This window comes from Xenopus laevis, chromosome 1L (genome assembly GCF_017654675.1).
Source record: "Xenopus laevis strain J_2021 chromosome 1L, Xenopus_laevis_v10.1, whole genome shotgun sequence".
Lineage (NCBI taxonomy): Eukaryota > Metazoa > Chordata > Amphibia > Anura > Pipidae > Xenopus > Xenopus laevis.
Genome location: NC_054371.1, coordinates 171,330,959 through 171,352,767, shown reverse-complemented (window position 1 = coordinate 171,352,767; position 21,809 = coordinate 171,330,959). Strand labels below are relative to the sequence as shown.

General features: G+C 37.4%; 1 protein-coding gene across 2 annotated transcripts in view; it reads left to right on the top strand.

Annotated features, from left to right (window-relative positions):
• The window catches only part of LOC108716320 (adhesion G-protein coupled receptor D1), a 277,355-nt gene that overhangs the window by 972 nt on the left and 254,574 nt on the right, over positions 1–21,809 (top strand). The window contains exons 2-4 of one of the 2 annotated variants that reach the window (XM_018262431.2): positions 5,336–5,372; positions 11,482–11,568; positions 15,747–15,842. In XM_018262431.2, the coding sequence (XP_018117920.1) occupies positions 5,336–5,372; positions 11,482–11,568; positions 15,747–15,842 (220 nt within the window). The remainder of the gene's footprint in view (positions 1–5,335; positions 5,373–11,481; positions 11,569–15,746; positions 15,843–21,809) is intronic. The other variant, XM_018262435.2, reaches the window with a different exon arrangement.

Genomic DNA, 21,809 nt, shown 5'->3' with positions numbered 1-21,809 from the left:
AAACTTGTTTATACAGCAGTTTTTTTTATTCAATTACTTTAATTATATCACTGACAGATTTCACTTTGCAGAACTTATATATCATTCTCATCAGTCTAAGGTCCCTATTGCATATACACTATTGTCATTCTTATCCGTAACAAATTAAACTTCCATATAATTTTGGTAGAAAACTGTAGTGCCCAGAAGAAACCCACGCAGACATGGGGAAGAATTAGAAACTCCTTGTAGATAGTGCCCTGGCTGGTATCGAACTTAAGGCTAGCTTTGTGAGGAAGCAATGCTAACCACTGTGCAGCCTAGCATTTAAAATTAACTTTCCATTTCTGAACATATTTTTAGGAGACCTATTCTTAATATTTTTAATATGCAGTAATCAGCAGCATGGCGTAGTACAGAATTTTATTAAATTTGAACAACTACTTTACTGTATGGCTAGATCTGATCAAACCAGTGACGATAGAGTAACCTGGCTAAAAAAGGCATTGATAAACTAGTACTTTGTCCCCTCAGCATTAGGGGGGCACCCATGGGCCAAATAGTGCAGTATCCAGCCATAGTCCCATAGAAAAATAAGATGAATATTGTCCTATTTGACCATCAATAAAGCAAAATGAGCAGTTGTGAGAGGGAGTGATGGCCCCTCTTTTGATCATCCACCTGCTGAGAAGGGGCTTCAGAGGCTGGGATTTTAATTATTAATAGACTGACTTCAGTCTCATTGGATCACAGTATATTCTGTTGAAGCTCACCCCTCCCTCATGCCCTGAAATGACATACATGCTCATATGGCAGCATACTCAAAATGGCCACCTTTAGCCATTAATCCAGTTTGGCATAAAATGCATAAAGTGCAACATTACATGAATATAATGACTTTCTAGGTTCACCTTTAAATTAACTTTAAGGCTATGGGCAGAAGGAGCTTTGGCTCAGCTACTCTCAGCCTGTTAAATTTCAGGCTGAGAGAAGCAGATCCACTCCGTGCCCCCTCTCTGCTGAATTAAATTAAATTAGATTCGCCCGTGTGCAGTCACATGCAACGGAGGTCGGCCCAAATACTCAAAAGCAGGCATTTTCAGGCTGACCTCTGCTGTGTTTTGCCTTAGTCAGGGGTGCTTTGCCAATGCGGCGAGTTGAGGCTGTCGCCTCAGGCAGCAGTGCCCTACTAGGTACCAGGGGCAGCTGCTTCTGGTACTTTAAGAGTGAATTCGGGGGGGGGGGGGCAGCAGCAACTGCTGCTGCCTCAGACGTCGGAGGGGCCAGGATCGCCCCTGGCCTTAGTATAATGTAATCTCTGATATTCTAAGACAACTTTGGTCTTTTTTTTTAGTAGCTCTCTAGTTTGGAATTTCAGCAGCTATCTGGTTGCTAGGAATGAATTTACCTTAACAACCAGGCAGTGGTTTGAATGAGAGACTTTAAAATGAAGAGGAGAGGGCCAGAACTTAAAGAGTAGTACAGGTATGGGATATTTTATCTGGAAACCCCTTTATTCAGAAAGCTCTGAATCATTGGAAGGCCATCTCATATAGATTCCATTACAAACAAATAGTTAAATAAAAAAAAAAGATTTTAAGTTTCTCTGTAATAATAAAAGTTGTTTATTTGGCAGGCGCGAATTCACAGCGAATGTGCGCATTTCGATGGCGGTGAATACATTCGCGAATTTGGTTTCCGACGCCGGCGTCAATTTTGACGCCGGCTCCGATTAACGGACGTCCATTGATTTTAAGGGGCATCCAATGTCGCCAGCGTCAAAGTTGTTGCCGGCTTCAAAATTCACGTTTCGTGAATTCTTTGCCCGTTTTGGGAAATTCGCGAAATTCGTGGCAAGGCAAAGTGGGACAAATTTGCCCATCACTAAATAAAAGGGTACATTGTACTTAATTCCAACTAAGGTATAATTAGTCCACACTGGAGGCAAAATACTCCTACTGGGTTAATTTAACGTTTGAATGATATTTTAGTAGACTTTAGGTAAGATGATCCAAATTACAAAAAGACCCCTTATCCGGAAAACCCAAGATCCCAAACATTCTGCATAATTCATCTCATACTAGTAATAAAACATAATCACAACAGTAAAATTGGTAGCAATTGGCTTTTGGCTGCCGGGGTCAATAAACCCCATCTGAAAGCTGGAAAGAAGCAGAAGAAGGTGGGAAATTATTTAAAAAATGATTAAAAAAAAGACAACCAGTTGAAAAGTGATGCTTCTTAGTTTAATACAAATACTCCTTCATTTCTCTAAATTATAGTGACACCTATGTATCAGTGGCCGCTCTGTACCCTTAAATCTACCACACTAGTTAAAAATTCTAGGGATGCATTAGTAATTTATTTGTTTATGTGTCACACGCAGCTCAGCTGCATTTATGTATACAGGTATGGGATCTATTATACAAAATGCTCGGGACCTGGTGTTTTCTGGTCCCTTTCTGTAATTTGCACCTTCATACCTTAAGTCTACTAGAAAATCATGTAAACATGAAATAAACCCAATAGACTGGTTTTGCTTCCAATAAGGATTAATTATATCTTAGTGTGGCGCAAGCACAAGGTACTGTTTTATTATTACAGAGAATTTTTTTTTCGATTATTTGGATTAAATGAAGTCTATGGGAGATGACCTTTTGTTAATTAGGAGCTTTCTGAATAATGGGTTTCCAGATAATGGATCCCATACCTGTATGTGGACAGGCAGTCTGTGCAGAGTAATTGCTGGATGTCTGGATGTCAATTGTTATAACTGCTGCAAGTTTCTTTTCTTTAGTTTCTTGCAATTTGTACACCAAGTTATTCGTTTTATTATGTTGTTTGTGGATTTGACAAGATTCCACCCACCTTTTTTTATGCTTACCCAAGAAAGATGGTCAAATATGATGGGAGTTGTTGTTCAATGACATATCACCGCCATAAATTATGTATGCAACAAAGTCTGAATTATGTGGGAAAGGAGCCATAAGAAAAGAGACAATACAAATAAGATTTATGAGGCCATAGAAAGACACACTGCAGTATTTATTTGCAAGACAGCTCTCCTTATTCACCCATAATAACATTCCATTGTGACATCATTGTTTAAGTTAAGACAAACTCTTGAACAAATTGATGAGAAAAGCCTGTTTTTTTACTTACCTTCTAGCTTCAGGCCTAGGACCATTTTTAGTGGAGAGGACATTTGCTTTGGGTGTCCAGGAGCAGAAGGTTCTATTTGGGGGCAGTATAGATAAAATGACAAAGAACATACATATACTATAAAGTAGTAGTTTGATTTGGTTATCATATGCATCAAGGATTTACTATAGCAGCCCTCCTATTTTTTAACATCTGCCCTTTTTGTGCAAACAGGGTGAATAATTCAATGAGGGGGCCAGGGCAATGGAAGCTTTTGATAGCAAATTCAGAGAAAATTTGTGGTGGGATGTTGGGAGTTGGAGGGCCACAGCTTTTGCTCCTCTGGTGTACATAATGAAAACTTTTTTTGAAATAGACTCATGATATGTTACTCCATCATGAATCTGATATTCTGACCCAGGCTACTGTATATGTGTCCTTTTCTCTAAAATGGCTCAATAGCATACTTTTCAACATTCCCATCTGAAAAACCTCATGTTTAATGATACACACCTGAAGCTAGAACATGCTTAGATATTTCAGGACTGATGCTTTTAATCCTCAAGCGTCACCCCTTTTCAGCTCCGTGAAATGGGAATTTACAATATAAAAAGGCACAGTTTGGCATATATTCTTTGAGCCTCGGGCAATTAATCATGGATTGTCTTGCCTGATTATGTGTACAGTCCTGTATCTGTTTAGTAGTTCTTTATACAAACAAACATTAAAATATTTTCAACTTTATTAATTCTGTCTCATAACAGGGGGCAGTTGGCTAGCGGTGCTGCATCTGATCCCAGATGTATGAGAAGAATAGTATATTAGGCTATGGGATGCAAGCCGAACAACTAAAAAACTGATTTGTTTTGGTTGCCAGCAGTTTTGGCCAGAACATTTTTATTGAATGAATATGCCCAACAGATGTATAATAGTGCAAATCAACCACAATAGATAGAATATAGTATAAATAGCAATACAATCAGTATGAGTATTACACTTCATAAAGCATTACATTGCTATTCTCTATGTGTTGGTCCCTGGTGACCCTAATCTCGCTGCAAATCCTTGGTGGGCTGCTCACCTACGATCCCTCACTGTCTTTTGCACATAGATGAACTCAATATAGGGGTCTGACTCTAGTCCTGCACCAGTTAATTCTCATTCACAATTGTGAAGTGTTGTGTTAGTTTTTTTCGTGGTTTTTACATTTAATAAATCTCAAACTTGTAAAGCTTTTTTCAAAAATTAGAAAACCACTAGAGATTTGTGGAAAAAAATCGAAGTTTGTTATTAAATGACCCCTTAAACTGGAGCTAAGGCCTGCCTGAGCGTTGAATATAAATGCACTCTCCAGCCGCAGTGATTGATCTAGATAACTTTCCTTCTTTCTGAACTTTCTAGACACTCCCAGCCAGGGCAATACTTTGTTAGTTGGTCTAAGCTCTTCCAGCGCTGCTTATGAGAAATGCCTAACCAAGATTCTATTCCCAAGTAGACTAATTGAGACGATATTCTGGTAGGAGAGGATAGTTTAAGTATTTAAGAAAACCACCAACATATTATTTATAATAGTGTAAACATGTAATGGGGTAGATTTGTCAAAATTTGAGTTTAGATATTAATAAATAAAAACTCTCCCATGTTATATTCATTCCTATGGGATTTTTAGAAGCATATTCATCAGTGGGTGAACGTTAGAACTCAAAAATCCCTTTGGAATGTATAGAACGTAGGTGAGTTTTCATGTATTAGAATCTAAACTCACATTTTGATAAATCTGCCCCTATAATGTCACATAAACTTACAAAGAGAAAGAATGCTCAACCAGTGTCAACTGCAATTTGACTAGTTATAGCACCATGCAGTATAAATAGATATGCTGCATGTACATGGTTCAAGTAGGGAAAGTTTATACTGTGAAGAATGACATGTCCAGGGCTCCTAACGCTAACCGCACTGTTGGAAGACAAAAGATTCAACCGAATAACCCTTATAATTAAAGGGGAAATTAACAGTTAGATAAAACTTTTAGTATGTTGTAGATGGGCTTATTCCAAGCAGCCTTTCAACAGTTCTTCATTTTTTACTGGTTTCTAATCATTACACATCCTCCTTTGCCTCTTTGTGACCTGCATCTAAAAATGCTATCCAATAGCTCAACAGCTCACCATATGGCAATAAAGCATTTTGTAATGTTTTCCTTATTTTATTGCAGGCTTCTAAGAACTATTCTTGGTTTCAAGATCAACCAGGTAATTTACGTTTGATTTCTTATGTATAAAGACAGTAAAAATAATAGAGGATCAAATGCCAAACTACATGTTGCGCAGAGTATTTCTACAGACGTACAGTATTTGTTTACGCTTAGGAATGGGGAGAAGGCCAAACAGTGTCCTAGTTGGTGGTTAAGCCTTTTTATAAGAGGAGCATTTAATAAATTGCTTATGTCTACAAACAACAAAAGGCGGAAATGCACCCTTTTCTATTTGCAAAATGTGAATGACAAGGACATTTACTAGGGTAATACAGTCTGTTCTTGTTAATTATTGTGATGCTTTTATTATTTACAGAATAGAAGAATTTCAGTATGTCTTCAATTTGGCTGTGATCTTTCCCTTTTATTATCCTCTATTCACATAAGCAGTTTGAAATACATTAACTGGCATGGCTTAGTGTACAATGCAAGAGGGTTTCTCCTGCCGTGTTTACTGGCACCCTGTCATTTCTGGTGGTTTCATGGTTCCAGATGTGAGGCTATGTAACAAGGACACCTTAAACAGGGAAACATACATAGGATGGTAGAAAGGGCCCTACCATGCACTATGTCCTCATGGGATCTCCTAGCAGTGGCTGGATCTGCCCATGAAGTTGCATGGGAGGGATTTTTCTTCCTTGGGGTAGCTTTGATCCAAAGAAAATCAATATGCTGATCATTTGCGAATGTCCTGGAATTAGGCTTGCTTAAAAAAAATTCACCCGATTACTATGAATTCCATATGTCTGAAAAAATGTGCTTGGATCTTGCAGCAGGTCCAGTGTTTATAGTTATGTGAAACACTATCAAAGGGAAAGTTTGGACACTGCTTTAAACAATCCTTGTGTAACTCCCCAAAATAAAAAAAACAGTGCATTATAAGAACAGAAGAAATGGTTTGATTGCAGGAACATTTTCCCTCTGCATTTCATAACATCAACACAATTCCCTTCCCATCATAGCTGCTATAGCTGTGCATCAGAGACCTCTGTTTTATCACTTCTATTGAAATGAGCTGATTATACCATATTGAAATATTTAGTAGCTGTTCCATAAAAGCGGCAAATCAACACACACTTTTAAATGCCTTTTCTTTAAATTTATTTGTCCATGGTATATCCCCTGGGAGTGTGCCCTATTCCCTATATCGAGCTTTCTTCCAGAAATGTAATTTATTAATCATATCCATAAGATTTACGTTTCCCAACTTCACAGCATGATTCCTTCTTTGTTCTGGTTTTTCTCACTCTCATAAAAAAATTCTAAGTAGTATACAAGTACATACATTCACAACAATACATCGGAGGTTACTCTGCAGTAAAAAGGTCACAGGAATGGAATGTCCATGTTTTATGCAATAGATGCAGCAAACTGATTTAAACAGATGTGACTTAACTGCTCTACAAAAATAAAAACATTTCCCAAGATATGTAAAAGATAAAAACATCAGAAACACAGGTTGCTCCTGTATGGTTTTTTCCATTTTGCTGCACACAAATAAATACATACTGTAACTTGACATAGCTTATTCAGCAACTGGGAAAACCTTTGTTTTCATTGCTCCTACTAGAAGGGTGCAACAACAAATCAATAATCTCATTATTGTTTAATGTTAAAACAGTACCAAAAACCTGTATGCTACTTACAGTCATTAAACTCTATGAGGTTGAAGAAGCTGGTTGGAGAAAAAAGGCCTAAATGTACCCAAAGTGCCTGATCAACTGTGGCAATTATGTATATGCAAAATTGGAGGGGCTGTGGGAGCACTCCAAGGCTGAATAAAATATACAATGGAAGAGAAACAGATCTGGCCAGAATAGTTACAAGCATACAAAGGAGAAAAAGTTTATCAATGTACATTCCTTTGTACCCTGTTTCACTAATAATTTAATATATCTGCAAGTGCAAATCTATTTAAAAGCAAGGGTTTTAAGTTACAAAATTATGATCATAAAATTGATAAGCCACCATACCACATCACAGTAAACTCAATATGGTGGTCCTAACTATTTACCTCTGCCCCTTTTTTTTCCTGGTTGTCGCCTCCCTGCTTAGTAGCATATCTTGGGATAAGTGTCTCCTGACTGGTCTAACTGGGCTTAATCCTCCCCCATGCCAACAAGGGAGAGGAGTTGCCACACCCAAGGCTTTGAATTTTTACAGGCTTGACCCATGGGTTGATCACCTGTTGGATGGTTCCGGGTTGAAAATCAGCCAAGCACTGCGGGTTAGGGATGGGTGTGTAGGCCTGGGGAAATACTCTTCTCCCCTTCTCCTGTGTTGGAACCAGAGGTGCAAACAGAGGTAGCATACAGAGTGAGAATATGCGGTTAGGGGTTGGGTGCGAGTCCTACAATTGCGAAATCAGGTGTGAATTGAGTTTTTCCTGACCCACACATCACTAACACAGAATATGTGTTTATACATTTATGTGTATATAGCTGGTAGATAGATAGATAATGTTGAGAGTGAGGAGATGCAGGTTACGGGTTGGGTGGTGGTCCTACAATGGTGAATAGTTTAGGGTTAGGGTCGGGTGCAGGTTAAGGTTTTGAAGGTTAGGGTCCTGTGCATTTTGTGTTTTTCCTGACCTGCACATCACTGATAGATGGATGTTGGCTTTAGCCATATTATGTTTTACACTAATCAGCATGCAAATTGGACTAGTCAGGCCTCACATAATCACTTTTATTTAATTGTGAATCTTTGTATCTACTGTATGCGGGTCCTACAATTGTGACATTTTGCGGGTTAGGTTTGGGTGTGGTTTAGGGTCAGGTGTGGGTTGAGTATTTCCTGATCAGCACACTAATAGAGAACATGTTTATATATTTATGTGTATATAGATATAGATAGATAGATAGATAGATAGATAGACAGACAGACAGACAGACAGACAGACAGACAGACAGACAGACAGACAGATAGATAGATAGATAGATAGATAGATAGATAGGAGGGGTTCTACTAAAGATAGAAAGATAGATGATTGATATAGATTGATAGATGGAATAGATGATGATAGATAGATGATGGATAGAAAGTTAGATCGATAGATAGATAGATAGATGATAGAATGATAGATAGATAGATAGATAGATAGATAGATAGAAATTGATAGATATATAGATTGATAGATGGAATAAATGACGATAGATAGATAGATAGATAGATAGATAGATAGATAGATAGATAGAATGATAGATAGATGATAGAAAGATAGATAGATAGATAGATAGATAGATAGATAGATTAGATAATAGATAGATATATAAATAGATAGAGATAGATATATAGATAGATGGAATAGATAATAAATAGATAGATGATAGAAAGATAGATAGATGATAGAATAGATAGATAGACATATATATAGATAGATAGATGATAGAAAGATATATAGATGATAGATAGATAGATGATAGATAGATAGATGGAATAGATGATAGATAGAATTCATACTCAGCCATAAGACTGCTAGATGATAAATTGTGGTTCATCACTTGAGAATATATTTCCACTGTTCCACACTGAGTCCAATTTTAGTGACCCGTGGCAGCATAAAAAAGGGGCTACCGAACATTAGCTGCTTTGATTTTGTTGTTTTCTTTTTGATGCAGCAGATGCTTTCCCTCCTGCCTCTAGCTATGGCAGTTGAAGGCTTAAGCATCAGAGGATGCCACTGTAGCCACATAGCAATGTTCTCCGGTGTCATATTAACACAGGAGGGGAGTGTTTAGCTGCATTATAGTCTCTGCCATTAAAAACACATTGTTTTCTAAAGTAAATTGCAAGTTTCCAACAATAGCAAAAAGGCAACTACCATTTATCAGTTCCCTGTTGTATGCCAGTATATAGCTCAGAAATGTAAAAGGCACTTGCACTTAAAGGACATGTAAACCACACACACATACAAAATTTAAACCATGAAAAGCCTCTTTGAAATGTTTAAATACCTGCCAGTCCAGGTTAATAGTAAGGCTGCAGCATCCACTAAATCACTTAGGATTCCTTCTCCTCCTCTAACACACCCAGCCCCTCGCTTGGGAAATTTTCTTTGGCTGTTGGCTACTGAGCATGCTCAGTTCTTCTCAACTCCAATTACTAAGCACAACCTCCAGTCTAGCAGAGATGGCATTGCTGGTTCCTATCGAAACTCTACTCTTGCTGTCTGCTTCTATTTTTTCTGCTAACTATCGTAGCTCAATCCAGGCAGGACTGTTTATCAAAGTAACTTCTGCCTATGTAAGCCTGCATTTTTTATTGCTGTCACTGATGATGTGTCAGAGCTAAAATGGCCGCTGGATGAAAGCAGCTATTTGTTTTAGGAAAATGTGATTGTGCTGGAGAACAGAGGAGATACATGCAGTACAAATGATGCCGCTTGGGTTGGGGGGATGTGCCCAACTTACAGTATATACATGGTAGGAAAATTTGGGGTTTAAATGTCCTTTAGAAACAAGTGATTTGATTGAAGTGTTTTATTATTTTCCAATATACAACTTAGTCGTGGCTTTTAACAGTTCATGTTGTGCATGAAGGTCTGTTGTGGTTGTGCATGGTTTCAGTAGGGGTTTGTTCAATATGTTCTAATCTTGAAAAATAACATTCTACAGAAAAGTGCTTAAAATATTATTCCAACTTTTATAAGCTCCATAATTTATTGATTCCTTATGTTCATACATTTCTAGCCATGTTAAATTTGACAATGGAAATGCTTTTTTAGATTCATTTTATTTATGATGAAAAACAAATACCTTTAAGTTCAAAACATACCTCTACATTCAATATTATATTGAATATATATTAATATATATAAATATATATATATATATATTTATAAATTAGTCTGGAAGCCGGCACAGCACGTTAATTAGTCGAAGTTGCCTGGGTGCAATAAGCCCAAAAGTTAAGTAGAAGAAAAGAAAAGCTCGCACTCACAGGACTTATCAAGTCAAAAATGGTGTTTATTTAGAAAAAATGACACACATGCCTACCTGATCAGTCTCACTTGAAAAAGAGAGAAAAGAAAATAAAACAAAATAAACAAACACAGTTATATAATTATAGTAAAGCTTAATCAGATCACCCCAGCCTGTTGAACTATATTTGGTGGTTTACAAGGGTTGTACAGAAAGCTGGAATCTAGACTTTTATGAATGGAATGAGAGAGGGTTAGATACATTTAGCTATGCAGCTTGAAACATGCATATTACTTTTATCTTTAACAAAAACATAGAATTTTGTCATCACTGATCTAGTTATACATTTGACATTGTTCACATGTTCAAATAATTTTTAAAAAGCTGGCAGTTAATTAAGTCACATGACTGGGAAACTGACAATATGTCTAGCCCCATGTCAGATTTCAAAATTAAATATAAAAAAATCTCTGACAGTATAGTAGACAAGCAGTCAGCACAACGATTTTCACTCTTCCTTGTTGGTGGTGCACGTCCACCAGTGGCCACTTTCCACTGGCACCACATACGACAAAAAACTTCAGGACAGCACCAACGAATTTTTTATATATAATAAAACGCCTTTATTTGTGCTTCACAGGGGCATCACGGCAATGTTTCAGGCCACATGGCCTTTTATCAAGCTTCAGAAAAAACTTGAATGTAAAAAACTTGATTCTGAGAGTTCAAGTTGTGAAACTGAAAAACTCGAATTGATCGAGTTTTCAGTGAAAGAAACCATAACCAAGACCCAGCCTACTTATGACAAGCCTCACCTCTTGTTGGCTTCAGAAAGCATGACTGACCCACCTGAAGAGCCATTATTGGAAGATACAATACAACACAAAAATATTCCATTACTCACAGAGGGAGAGTATGAAAAGTGTTAGAACATGCTGTTATAAAAACACATAATACACCTTTTAAGAAAAAAAAATCAAAGTAACACATTTCCAGTACAAGTCATGTTTATCTGGCTCATATTGCAAGAAAGTTCCCTTAAATGTAGGTGTCCAAATCCTAACCTGTGGGTACTAAAGAATGCTCATGGTTTTGCTGCAGGAGACTTGTTTAAGAAGAAGCAATGTGAAATGGAGTAAATTGCAAACTACTAATACAGAGAAATGCAATCTTATGTTTTCCCAGGCTTCAAAGTCCTGACCACAGCCTCACATTATTGGCCTCTCGAGGTGGTGAATGGAATTCTGCAGCTGCATCGCAACAGTGATATAAGTATGTGTGGTAGGAATGTTTCGGATAGGAAATGTAGCTTAAGCTTTTTACCCGTGCCTACTTTGAAGATTTTGGCAGTTTCATTCTCTCTTTCTATGAGATATTTGTCTGTTGAGCTTATGACTCATTTTACATTTCAAGCTGTCTTATAAGGCTGTCATTTTCTAATCTCTTCAGAAAACATACAGTTTATGGAGACAGTATCTGGACAATGTTTTCTTTTATCATTCTTTGTCAGACCCTTCACTTGTCTATTATTCTTTCAGAACTATTGGATATGGTGCATTGTAGGATATATTTTGGTTGCTTAGTGAATCAAATCTATCAAATCTATCTATCTATCTATCTATCTATCTATCTATCTATCTATCTATCTATCTATCTATCTATCCATTCATCTACCCCTGGGTCCCCATCATCATCATCATCATCATCAAAATACATGTATAAATAGTCACATAATGAAAAACCCAAAATTATCATTTATGTTTTATTACATAAATGGAATGAATGAGGGCACATAGTGTGAAAACAGAGTTTACCTCAGTTAGTATTTAATCGTAAAAATAGAGCTTAACAATCCTATACAAGTGAAAAGAGGATTGTGAAATTTCCCTTTGGCAAACTGTAGAGAGCTCTTTTTTACCTAGGGCTGTATTTAGGTCCAGTGCTACCCTAGACAGCGTTCTCCTTCAGCATTGATTGTCACATGCGCAGATGGTTCTCCTATACTTCACATGTGCTGATAGCAGAGGCAGCAGGTACCCAACCCCTTAGCTCCTCTGCTGAATTTAGCCCCCAAGTATATGGTGCCAGACTAGCAGCACTGGACTCTGCTTGTAGGACATGGGGAAAAAAACCTGATCGGCCCCAACCCTTGTGGGCCACGCTTACCCAGACCCTGACCCAAGCATATACGGGCCCTTAAAGCTACTGCCATAGGCATGGGCCCTCGATTGCCTATGCAATCATTATGGTCATGCATTGTAAACAAGTCTATGTGCCATTAAACTTTAGAGAGCTCTACTATGCATGACCAAAACACAAGCTATTTGACTCTTCAAGAGTGCTTTAAATATCAGTAGGCTGTCCTTAATCCTCTCAGTGAAATCCCCTCAGATTACAAAATTAAACAAGAGTAAAAACTACATCTGCACACCACCTCTCTTTTAACATTTCATTAAAAAAACTAATTTCAGGTAGATAAATAATAAACAGAAAAAATGCCCACGTTTCAACATTTTGGTCATGTCCCCTATCTGCCACAGACACTCCTATTTTATACAGAAAAACCTGTATTTACTAACTGAGATGCAAATTTGCACCAGAGTAGTAACTCATTGTAAATAAAACACTGTTAGATGTGCTCAGACAAGTGTAGGTAGCGCCAAGTGAAAATCCGCTAGATACTGTATATTTATAGATTATACATGTTGTCTGGTAATTAGATGTTAACATTATCACTAATAGGGGTCTTTTAAAATCCCTGGCCCTTATGTATGGTATACTCCTTGAGTAACCGCTAGCTACATCAGACAAAGCCAGATCACTTTGTTGTCACTTGTGTGCCTTAAGGTCCCCATATAGGGAGCCGATAAAAGCTGCTGTCCGACCGAGTCAGCAGCTTATTGGCCCGTGTGTGGGGCCATCCGGCGGGGGGCGTCCCCGATCGATATCTGGCTGAAAGTTGGGCATTTGTCGATCGGGCAGGGTAAAAAATCCCGTCAGATTGCGGCCGCATCTGATGCAGTCCCGCTATCCGCCCACCCGTATTGCCTACATTCTGATTCCATCGTTGGACCCTAGGGCCCACAATTAGATCAGTCCGATATTGCAAACCTCAATGTGGGCATATCAGGGAGATCCGTTTGTTAGGCGTCATCGCCAAACGAGCAGATCTCCCTGTGTATGGCCACCTTTAGAAATCCAAGAATGAAACAATCTCCTTTAAAGATCCTTTTCAATACTAAAACCATTGTAGTCTGCCTAAACTTATCTGTTGTTTGTGGAATAGTTGGCCATAAAATTTTAACAGGTCCCTGCAATGCCACGGCCAGTGCTGCAAAGAAGAGTGTAAAAGATATGAAAGCTTCTGATGCAAATACAAAAGTACAGGAGAATATTATATTAAAGTATCTATGAAATCTTTTAAGTTTTAGCCTTCATGGCTCTCATGAATGCAAAGGGAAGTGGCACACATTTCTGTTTGTTTTATAAAGTATATCAGATTAAGGGGGCCATGAAGAAATTTCAGCCACCAGCTCTTCATTTGTCAAATAGGCATAGATGTTATAGCATCTATGGGATCTGTTTGTATCATGAACTCTAATAACTCTAATCAGGGGTCCTCCAGCAACAGGTCTGGACTGGGAGTCAAAATAGGTCCTGACATTTCAAGAGAGGCCCAATCAGCTCCCCACCAGCCCACTAAATAGTCACTTTCTATGGCATCTTATGACAGCCCCTCTGGCATTTGCCAGAACCCACAGATTTTCAGTCCGGGCCTGTCCAACAATGGTTCACCCTGAACCAAGAACGAGTGTGATGTTATTGCTAAACCTCTGACATTGATCTGACATCAAAGTCAGGTGTATATTTTTTCAGTTTGTAGTTGGGAAACCTTGGTATTAGCACACATTTTCTTGAGAGATCCTTATATAGCCAGCTTTACACAGGCCATTATAGTGTCAGTGTCTGATTTAACACAAAACAGATGCTTTGACATAGTTCCGAAAACAGCCATTCGCACCTTATATCAAGATGCTCTTCATATTACTCATTAAAGAACATCTCTGCTGAACTCTGTGGCTCTTTGGGTGCTGCTCAGCTTCAAAACAGTAACTTTTCACAACTAACTACTAGGGACGTTAGATGTTGCTTAATGAATAGATTTAGAGACGTTTTCTAAATGTGATAAAATAATACTGATGGATAGATCAGTCTATAACCATATTTCTCCTGTTTGTATTTTGCTGATGCTTCATACCATGCTGTTCATTGCTCTTCATGACATGTTTACTTTCCATAAGTCTTTGTGATCATTGTTTTGCAAACATTATGTTATCATTGTTATTGGGCTTTATATCTCTCAACTGTCTGCCGCTGCTGTGATAGAAATTAACTGCATCCCCCACAGACCTGATTCTGCTGTGATACATCTCTTAGATGGCTGCATTGACTTGCTAGTACATACGACTCTCAAAATCTATTATTTATGGAACACCTGCTCCTACCTAAACACAAGGCTAACTCTTTAAGTAGCCCTGTTATTTCACATTTAATTGTTTTTTATTCATTCACACCTGGGGATTTTTTTCTCCTGTCATAAATAAACCACCCAATTAACACTTAATGCGAAGACGCATGTTATAGTGTGTATTCTCATGGTTCTGGCTACAATTCCATAGCCTGACAAACCACTACTTGGCAGCTGACTTTGTGTTAGGTAAGAGGATTCAACAAAATGCAGTTTCTTTACATAGAAAATATTATTATTTTGACTAAACAAGATCAATTCTTTTTTCAGGCATACCACCCTTAACTACTATTACCCGGTGGGTCCTTACATGTCCAAATGCACTGCAAAAGTGCTGCCAATCCTAAGAAGGAGTGTTATTTTGGCAAAAATTAATGAGCTTGCCGTGAAGTTATCACTGGCATTGTAAATTAACTTCTCAGCAGCCTTTTGCATAACTTGTTTCCCCTGCAGTCTAATATTATGACTTTCTTTTCAAATATACATAGCCCATTACACTTGTTTAAAAGACAATTTACATTTTTACATATCAGTAATACTGCAATCATTGATTAACTACATTATAATTGCACTTTGAGAATTGAGGATAACAGTTTTTTTTATTTTTATTCTAACTTCTAACCTAGTGATTAGAATTTCATTTTGTAGAGCGTTCAGTGCAGTGAATAACACTTTAAGAAAAACTAGATCCAAAGGCTAAATCTCTTACAAATGATGCTTAATGTACTGCCCTATAGTCTTCCAAGAATCTATCATTCTGTGGGAATTCATACAAAGATGCTGCTGCAGGGCTAGATCTGAAGACTTTCCAATTTCACAGCTGTCTGTAGCTATCTCCTTCTCCCTGTTGAGAGATATAAAGCACGTGTGTGTTTGTCTTTGTGTTTGATACATTATTTTGCTTTTCTTTTGTCCATTCCAGCTGTCGCCATCCACAACGTCACTGTGCTTCATTCCCATACCTCTTCCTCTGTTCATATCAATGATTCTGCCTACTCTAACTCCTCTGCAACTGTAGGTGAGGATTGTATAGATTCCCCATGTAATATATTTCTTTATAGAAAGAAAGCAGGATGCTGCTCTTATAAACCATTGTCATCTGCGGAAAGATAAATGGCTCTTCAATTTCCAATTTATTTTTTTTACTACTATTGTTGCATCTAATAGTTATTTATTAATATTAACAGCTTTCATAAAATATCGTCAATGTTTATGTTTTCGATACATTAATAACCTTAATAAGTATTTTGATCATAGAATGCATTGCTGTCAAAATGCCATCAACAAATGCCATTTGAGTGTTTATATAGTTATTACTGAAAAGTTCTGCTCACATTTAATTTTAATACATTTGAAACACTTTGTTGTAATGAGCTGCATCCACGTTGAAAAACTGTTATGAATATTAGGTACATATGTTATATTTCTTATACTGCAGTATGTGACACTGAGGGCTACATTTATTAAAGGTTTAGCCTTCATTTACAAATCAATGTCATGCAATACAGGTTTACTTTCAATTTTAAATATTTATGATAAAAGAAACAGATATCATAGTTTTCAAGTGAACTGGATATTATCATAATGGTATATACATAATTGATTTTTTTCATTTTCAAAAACTTGATTATTTGAGTTTATTCAAAATGTCACCTGAGTTGTCCAACAGCTGGAGCTGGCAAGGAATAAAGGGATAGAGACAGAGGGAGAGAAAGGCACAAAGCTTTGGGTGTTATTTCTTCAATTGAACTAGATAGAGATGAATCCATTTAAGTTTAAGATGTTTCTTAAGTACAGTCAGATTCTAGGAAGTCCGTGAATAGTTTATTGATCAACAAAATGTAGATTACACAAGATAATTAAAGGAGAAGAAAAGGAATAATCATTGATGGGTGTCGAATGTTGCCTGGCTGGTGATCTTGTTAGCAGAAAACTGCAACAGCCCAGGGTACTTCTGAGCGAGCCCCATGAAGTAGAGCGAAGAGCAGAACTTAAGCAAAAAGACAACTTTTTCACTCTTCTGCACATGCCTTGGCCCAGGGCAACAGAAGAAAGAAGAAGCGAAAGAAGAAAAAGATCACTTTGTGGTGCTCATGTAAAAGTACACCTGTTGGTGCAGTTTTCTGCTAATAGGAGCCCCGGCACTGGGTATCAGGTAAGATATAATCACTGGGAGGTGGGCCTAGCAATTGGCACCCCCAGGGTTTTTATCTTTTTTTCTACTTTAAACACAACCACAGGATCATTTTTAATAAATGTGTCCCTGAATGTCTGTTAAATGCTTTGACTGATCTCAGCCCATTATTGACAAAACTTCTGTACAACATGGAGATACCCTATGCTCCATATGTATTGAGAAGTTCCAATTTGTTTCCCTTGGTAATCACCAGATTTGGACACACTGATAATGCTCAAACTCAGAAGATAAGGTTTATTGGTAAGGTGCACCAAACTGCAGATTAGCAATCACACAGGTCCTTTGCAAGCATTTAATTCTATTATTGTATCAAGAAGCATTAATCTTAACCCATTATTAGCAAGTGCAGGCCTGACTTTTGAGGCCTACTAAATTACTTTTGATCTCAACAATATATTTTTAACAGCACAGGGAACGTACAGTACAGACATTATATTGTTTCAGTGGCCAAGAAGCATTTACTCAATGAGGTAGCAGAGTCAAAAAAGTTTCTGGCAAAGAAATATGATTGTGTGTCCTATTGGATTCAGTTCAAGGATATGTGGTAATTTACAAAATGTCATAAGTTTGCTGTGAGTAATGTCATGTAGCTCGCTATAAACATAGGTTTACAAAAATTTCTCTAGCAATAGCAGGACAAAACCATTATGTTAGCTGACAAGTGCAAATTCTCCCGATCAAAGGCGATGAAACCCAGGCAGTGATTTTTAGGCCAAGATATCTGTACACTGGTTAATATCAACTGTAACGGCAATGTATGATTTGCCAAGGATGAAAGCATCTCCAAACTTGTCTGGGCCCTCCCTGCGACAATATGATTGCTTAGAACCTGAAAAACTGTCATGCGTTTTAAAATGGAACTTTGTGTTACTGTGCATTTAAAAGTATTTTACAACTGACCATAGTTTTCAAATGGACATTCATTTTAAAATACAAGTGTCTATCAATGCATGGAAAATATTACATACAGGTCTTTGAATCTTCTAGTTTACATTTTTGATAGCAACCTTTGTAGTTTATGTATCACTTAAAATAAAAATGACATGGTCTCCATATAAGTGGATCTTTTCCCAGTCTGTGGGCCAAATTTGAATGATTTAACTGATATAAGACCAAGCCCCAACCACATAATATTGCCTTCATATATTGACTAAAGGTGGCCATACACGGGCATATTAAAGCTCCCGATATCGGACCTTTAGACCAATTTGTAGCATATACAGGTATGCCCGTGTAGGGGGCATTCCAATGGGCCCCCCCAATCGATATCAGGCCAAAAATCGGACAGATTTAGATCGGGCAGGTTTGATTTTTTCTGGGCGATTGAGGACCACATCAGCTAGTTCATGTGGTCCATGTCCCATTTCCCTAGTTGTAATCTTATCATTTGGTCCTAGGGCTGAACAATTGGATTAACCGGATCTCTCCCTGTCTTTGGTGGGCATATTGGGTTAAGATTAGCTCGTTTGGTGACCTTGCCAAACAAGCGGATCTTATTGTGTATGGCCACTTTAATAGGCTGCTAAGCAAAGTCATTAGGCAATATGGACCTATGTATGACCATCTTAAATTAGTTCACCTGCCTGTTTCTCCAACTGTGAGCCCATTTTTACAGATACGGCTCACTTGCAGTTTTGGTGCATGAATCTGCTCCTTAATTTTTGTATATGGTGGTAGCTGTAGACACTTCTACACTGTATTGCTTTCCAGTTGTTATTGCAATTTTTTATGAAGAGGCAATGCATACATATACAATATATAAATTGTATTAACATTTGCACACACCTCCAGACTCTGAAAATTCAAAAGTGAGTTTTGAATTTGGTTGGACCTGGGTCATAATTGCAATAATGTATGACTTGGTTAAAGAATTTATATCACCATTGGTAACATTGAAAACACCAACCTCCATTATGAATCTTAGGTCACAATGTTCAAATTACTGTGTTTGTCTGATAGAAATTTTATTTGTGCAGAGATATTTGCTTGTGGTAAAACAGAATGGTGTTGGGCAATGGTAATTTAATTTTAATTTTAATCTGATTTTGAATAACCAAAGTAACTGAACAAGAGTTATGGATCCTAGGGTTTTGTTTAGATCTTGTATGGAAAGCCAATTATATAGCAGATATGCAGAAGTATGCACACTAAATCTAGAGCATATAAATTAAAAAAATATATATATTATTTAAGGGATATCTTAAGTCACAGGAAACATGGAAAATCGACTTTTAAAATACTGTCATATTCACAGGGATCTTTCTGATATGTGTGCTCTGAGGAATAAGCTAAAACCTGAACTGATTTCGGGAACATTTGGTGGCTCTAAATGAATTTTCTTATTATACTTGTTTCAACAAAGTCAGCTCATTGGCATTTGAAACACATATAACAAAACTAGAATGTAATTGTGCTAGTTCATTGTACCAATGGTGTTTTACAAGGATTGACTAATATTTTGCACTTGGCCAACACAATAGGATACCACTGCGAGTCTTTCAACCCTATGGAAATGTTGTTTAAGAACCTTCTTCTAGTCTCAGGCAGGTCGGCATCTAGTCATGGGGTGCATGTGTTTAAGAACAGAGATAATAAGAGTGTCTAGAAATGCACTGCGGTGGAAAACACAGTAAATAGTGAACCACACATGACCCGAACTGCCTGATTCTTTAATTTCCCCTAGTTACAAAGCTGCTGAATGTGGAGAAAGTCTGACATCTGCCAAAATTCCTTTCTGTAAATCCATAAGAAGGAAAAGAGAAACCCAACTGAAGCCGTTTCCAATTTTGCTTCAAAGTGGAAAAAAAATCCTTCCTGACACCAAATATAGAAATTCAATTTTTCCCCAGAGCATGATTGTTTAGGGGCTCATTTTTATACTCCTGTACCTGGCTATTTTCTAAAAGCTCTTCAAACATGTGCATTCTAATTACCAACACAGTCTATTATGACAATGATAAACACATTGCCACTAGTTTTAAAGCTGGAGGAAAGACACTTTTTTATTCTCATGTATTCTCTGCAACCTTGCGGTGGGGTGTTCCCCAAGGGCTTGGTTTATTCAAATGAAATCTATTTTTTATGTAGCAATCATATGCCATGGACAACGCCTCTAGTCCAGATTAAACAAAGGTAGATTGGATACTTTTTGGTCCAAAATACTTGCATCCATCCCCTTTTTAATCTTGTTTTCTTTGTAATTGTTCTTTAGCTTCCAGATTAATTAATTCTTTAAGGCAAGTGCCCAGATGCTTGCTAACCAAACCACCTGCTAATTGGTTCTCTGTGTCATAAATGATACATCTGTTCAAGTGCTGAAACCACAAAGCCCCATATATTATATAAGGAATAGACTTTGCCCAGGTGCAGTAACCCATAGCAACCAATAAGATGTTTGCTGTTCAACAGGTGACCGGAAAAGCTCCCTGCTGGTTGCGAGAGGTCACTAAACTTGTAACAAACTTTGCACCTATGTGTCGCAGTTATGCACAAACACAAGACAGATACATTCTAAAACATGAAGCATTTCCCATGTGTTTAGCATTCCAGTGCACTCTTGTGGGTACTGTCCCAATGAATGTCCATATGCAAAAGCCCTATATATTTGCCTTAATCAGAAATGCAGATATAGCCATTGAGCAATGAATGTTTAAAATGTTATAGCACAGGGCTGCTCTACTAGTTTCTGGGTACAGAGGTTTTATGCAAACAATCTGGCAGGATACTGGCAACAAAATTTTCTAGTTGCAATATGTGACCCAAATTCAATGCACTTATATATTCAGAGGGTAGAAAACGAACCCGCTGCCATCATCTTGAAACAGTTTATTTGATGAATTGCAAAATGAAATATCTGAAAGGCATTGACTTGTAAAGAAGCAGATTTTAATACTTTATGTATAAAGAAGCCTCCTCCTAGTGGCAACATGGGAGCCATTTTTTCTATTGAAAAAAGCAGTAGCACGGTGGAGAGTAGGTCCTCTAATAATGTAAGGAATGTGTGTAGCAGTAAACTGAGTAAAACATGCATGTGATTTGGCCTTTGCATTGACTCCGTTTGGGGAATTTTGACACAGTTTTGTCAATTTTGACACAAAGCAAAACATGGCAAATTCACTTAACGCAGTCATTCAGTCAACAATAAGTAAAGAAAACATGTTTTATTGGTAGCTACAAAGCAGAAAAAAGGGTGCCACAAAAAACACTAATTTAGTTTCCTACAGATATACAGAAACTTATGTAAGACAAAGAGTAAGATTTGCGTCAAAAAATTATTGCGTGTCAAAAAGGCTTTGTAAAAACAGTTTCACAAATTTTTCACAGTTTCACGAATTTTCCTGTAGTTTTGAGAATTTTTCACCGAAGTGAAACAGGAGAGATGCCCTCATCAGTACTTATTTACTAACACAGATACTAAATTGCACCAGGGCAGTTAACAATAGCAAGTAATCATCTGTTATTTCATTCTGCCAAGGATTCGCTCTGCAGCTACTGTCTCTATTTTTGTATGGCAGTGCTACAGTCTCAGCTGTGCAGAAGAAATCAGCTTTTGCCAAACGGAGCAATGATTAATGGCCTTCAATTAAAAACCCAACCGCAAATTGTTATTTATGTAGTATTTTTTTAATTGCTAGATTGGAGAGGATTAGTGTAAAGTCATGCATCTTAAATATGCCAAAATGTTTCAATTTATAGCTAACAGGAATCTCAGAACATTTTATAGTGCTCCCCATTCCGATTATGTTTGCAAGAAAATCTTTTACACCAAGCATAAATTTACCCCTTAGT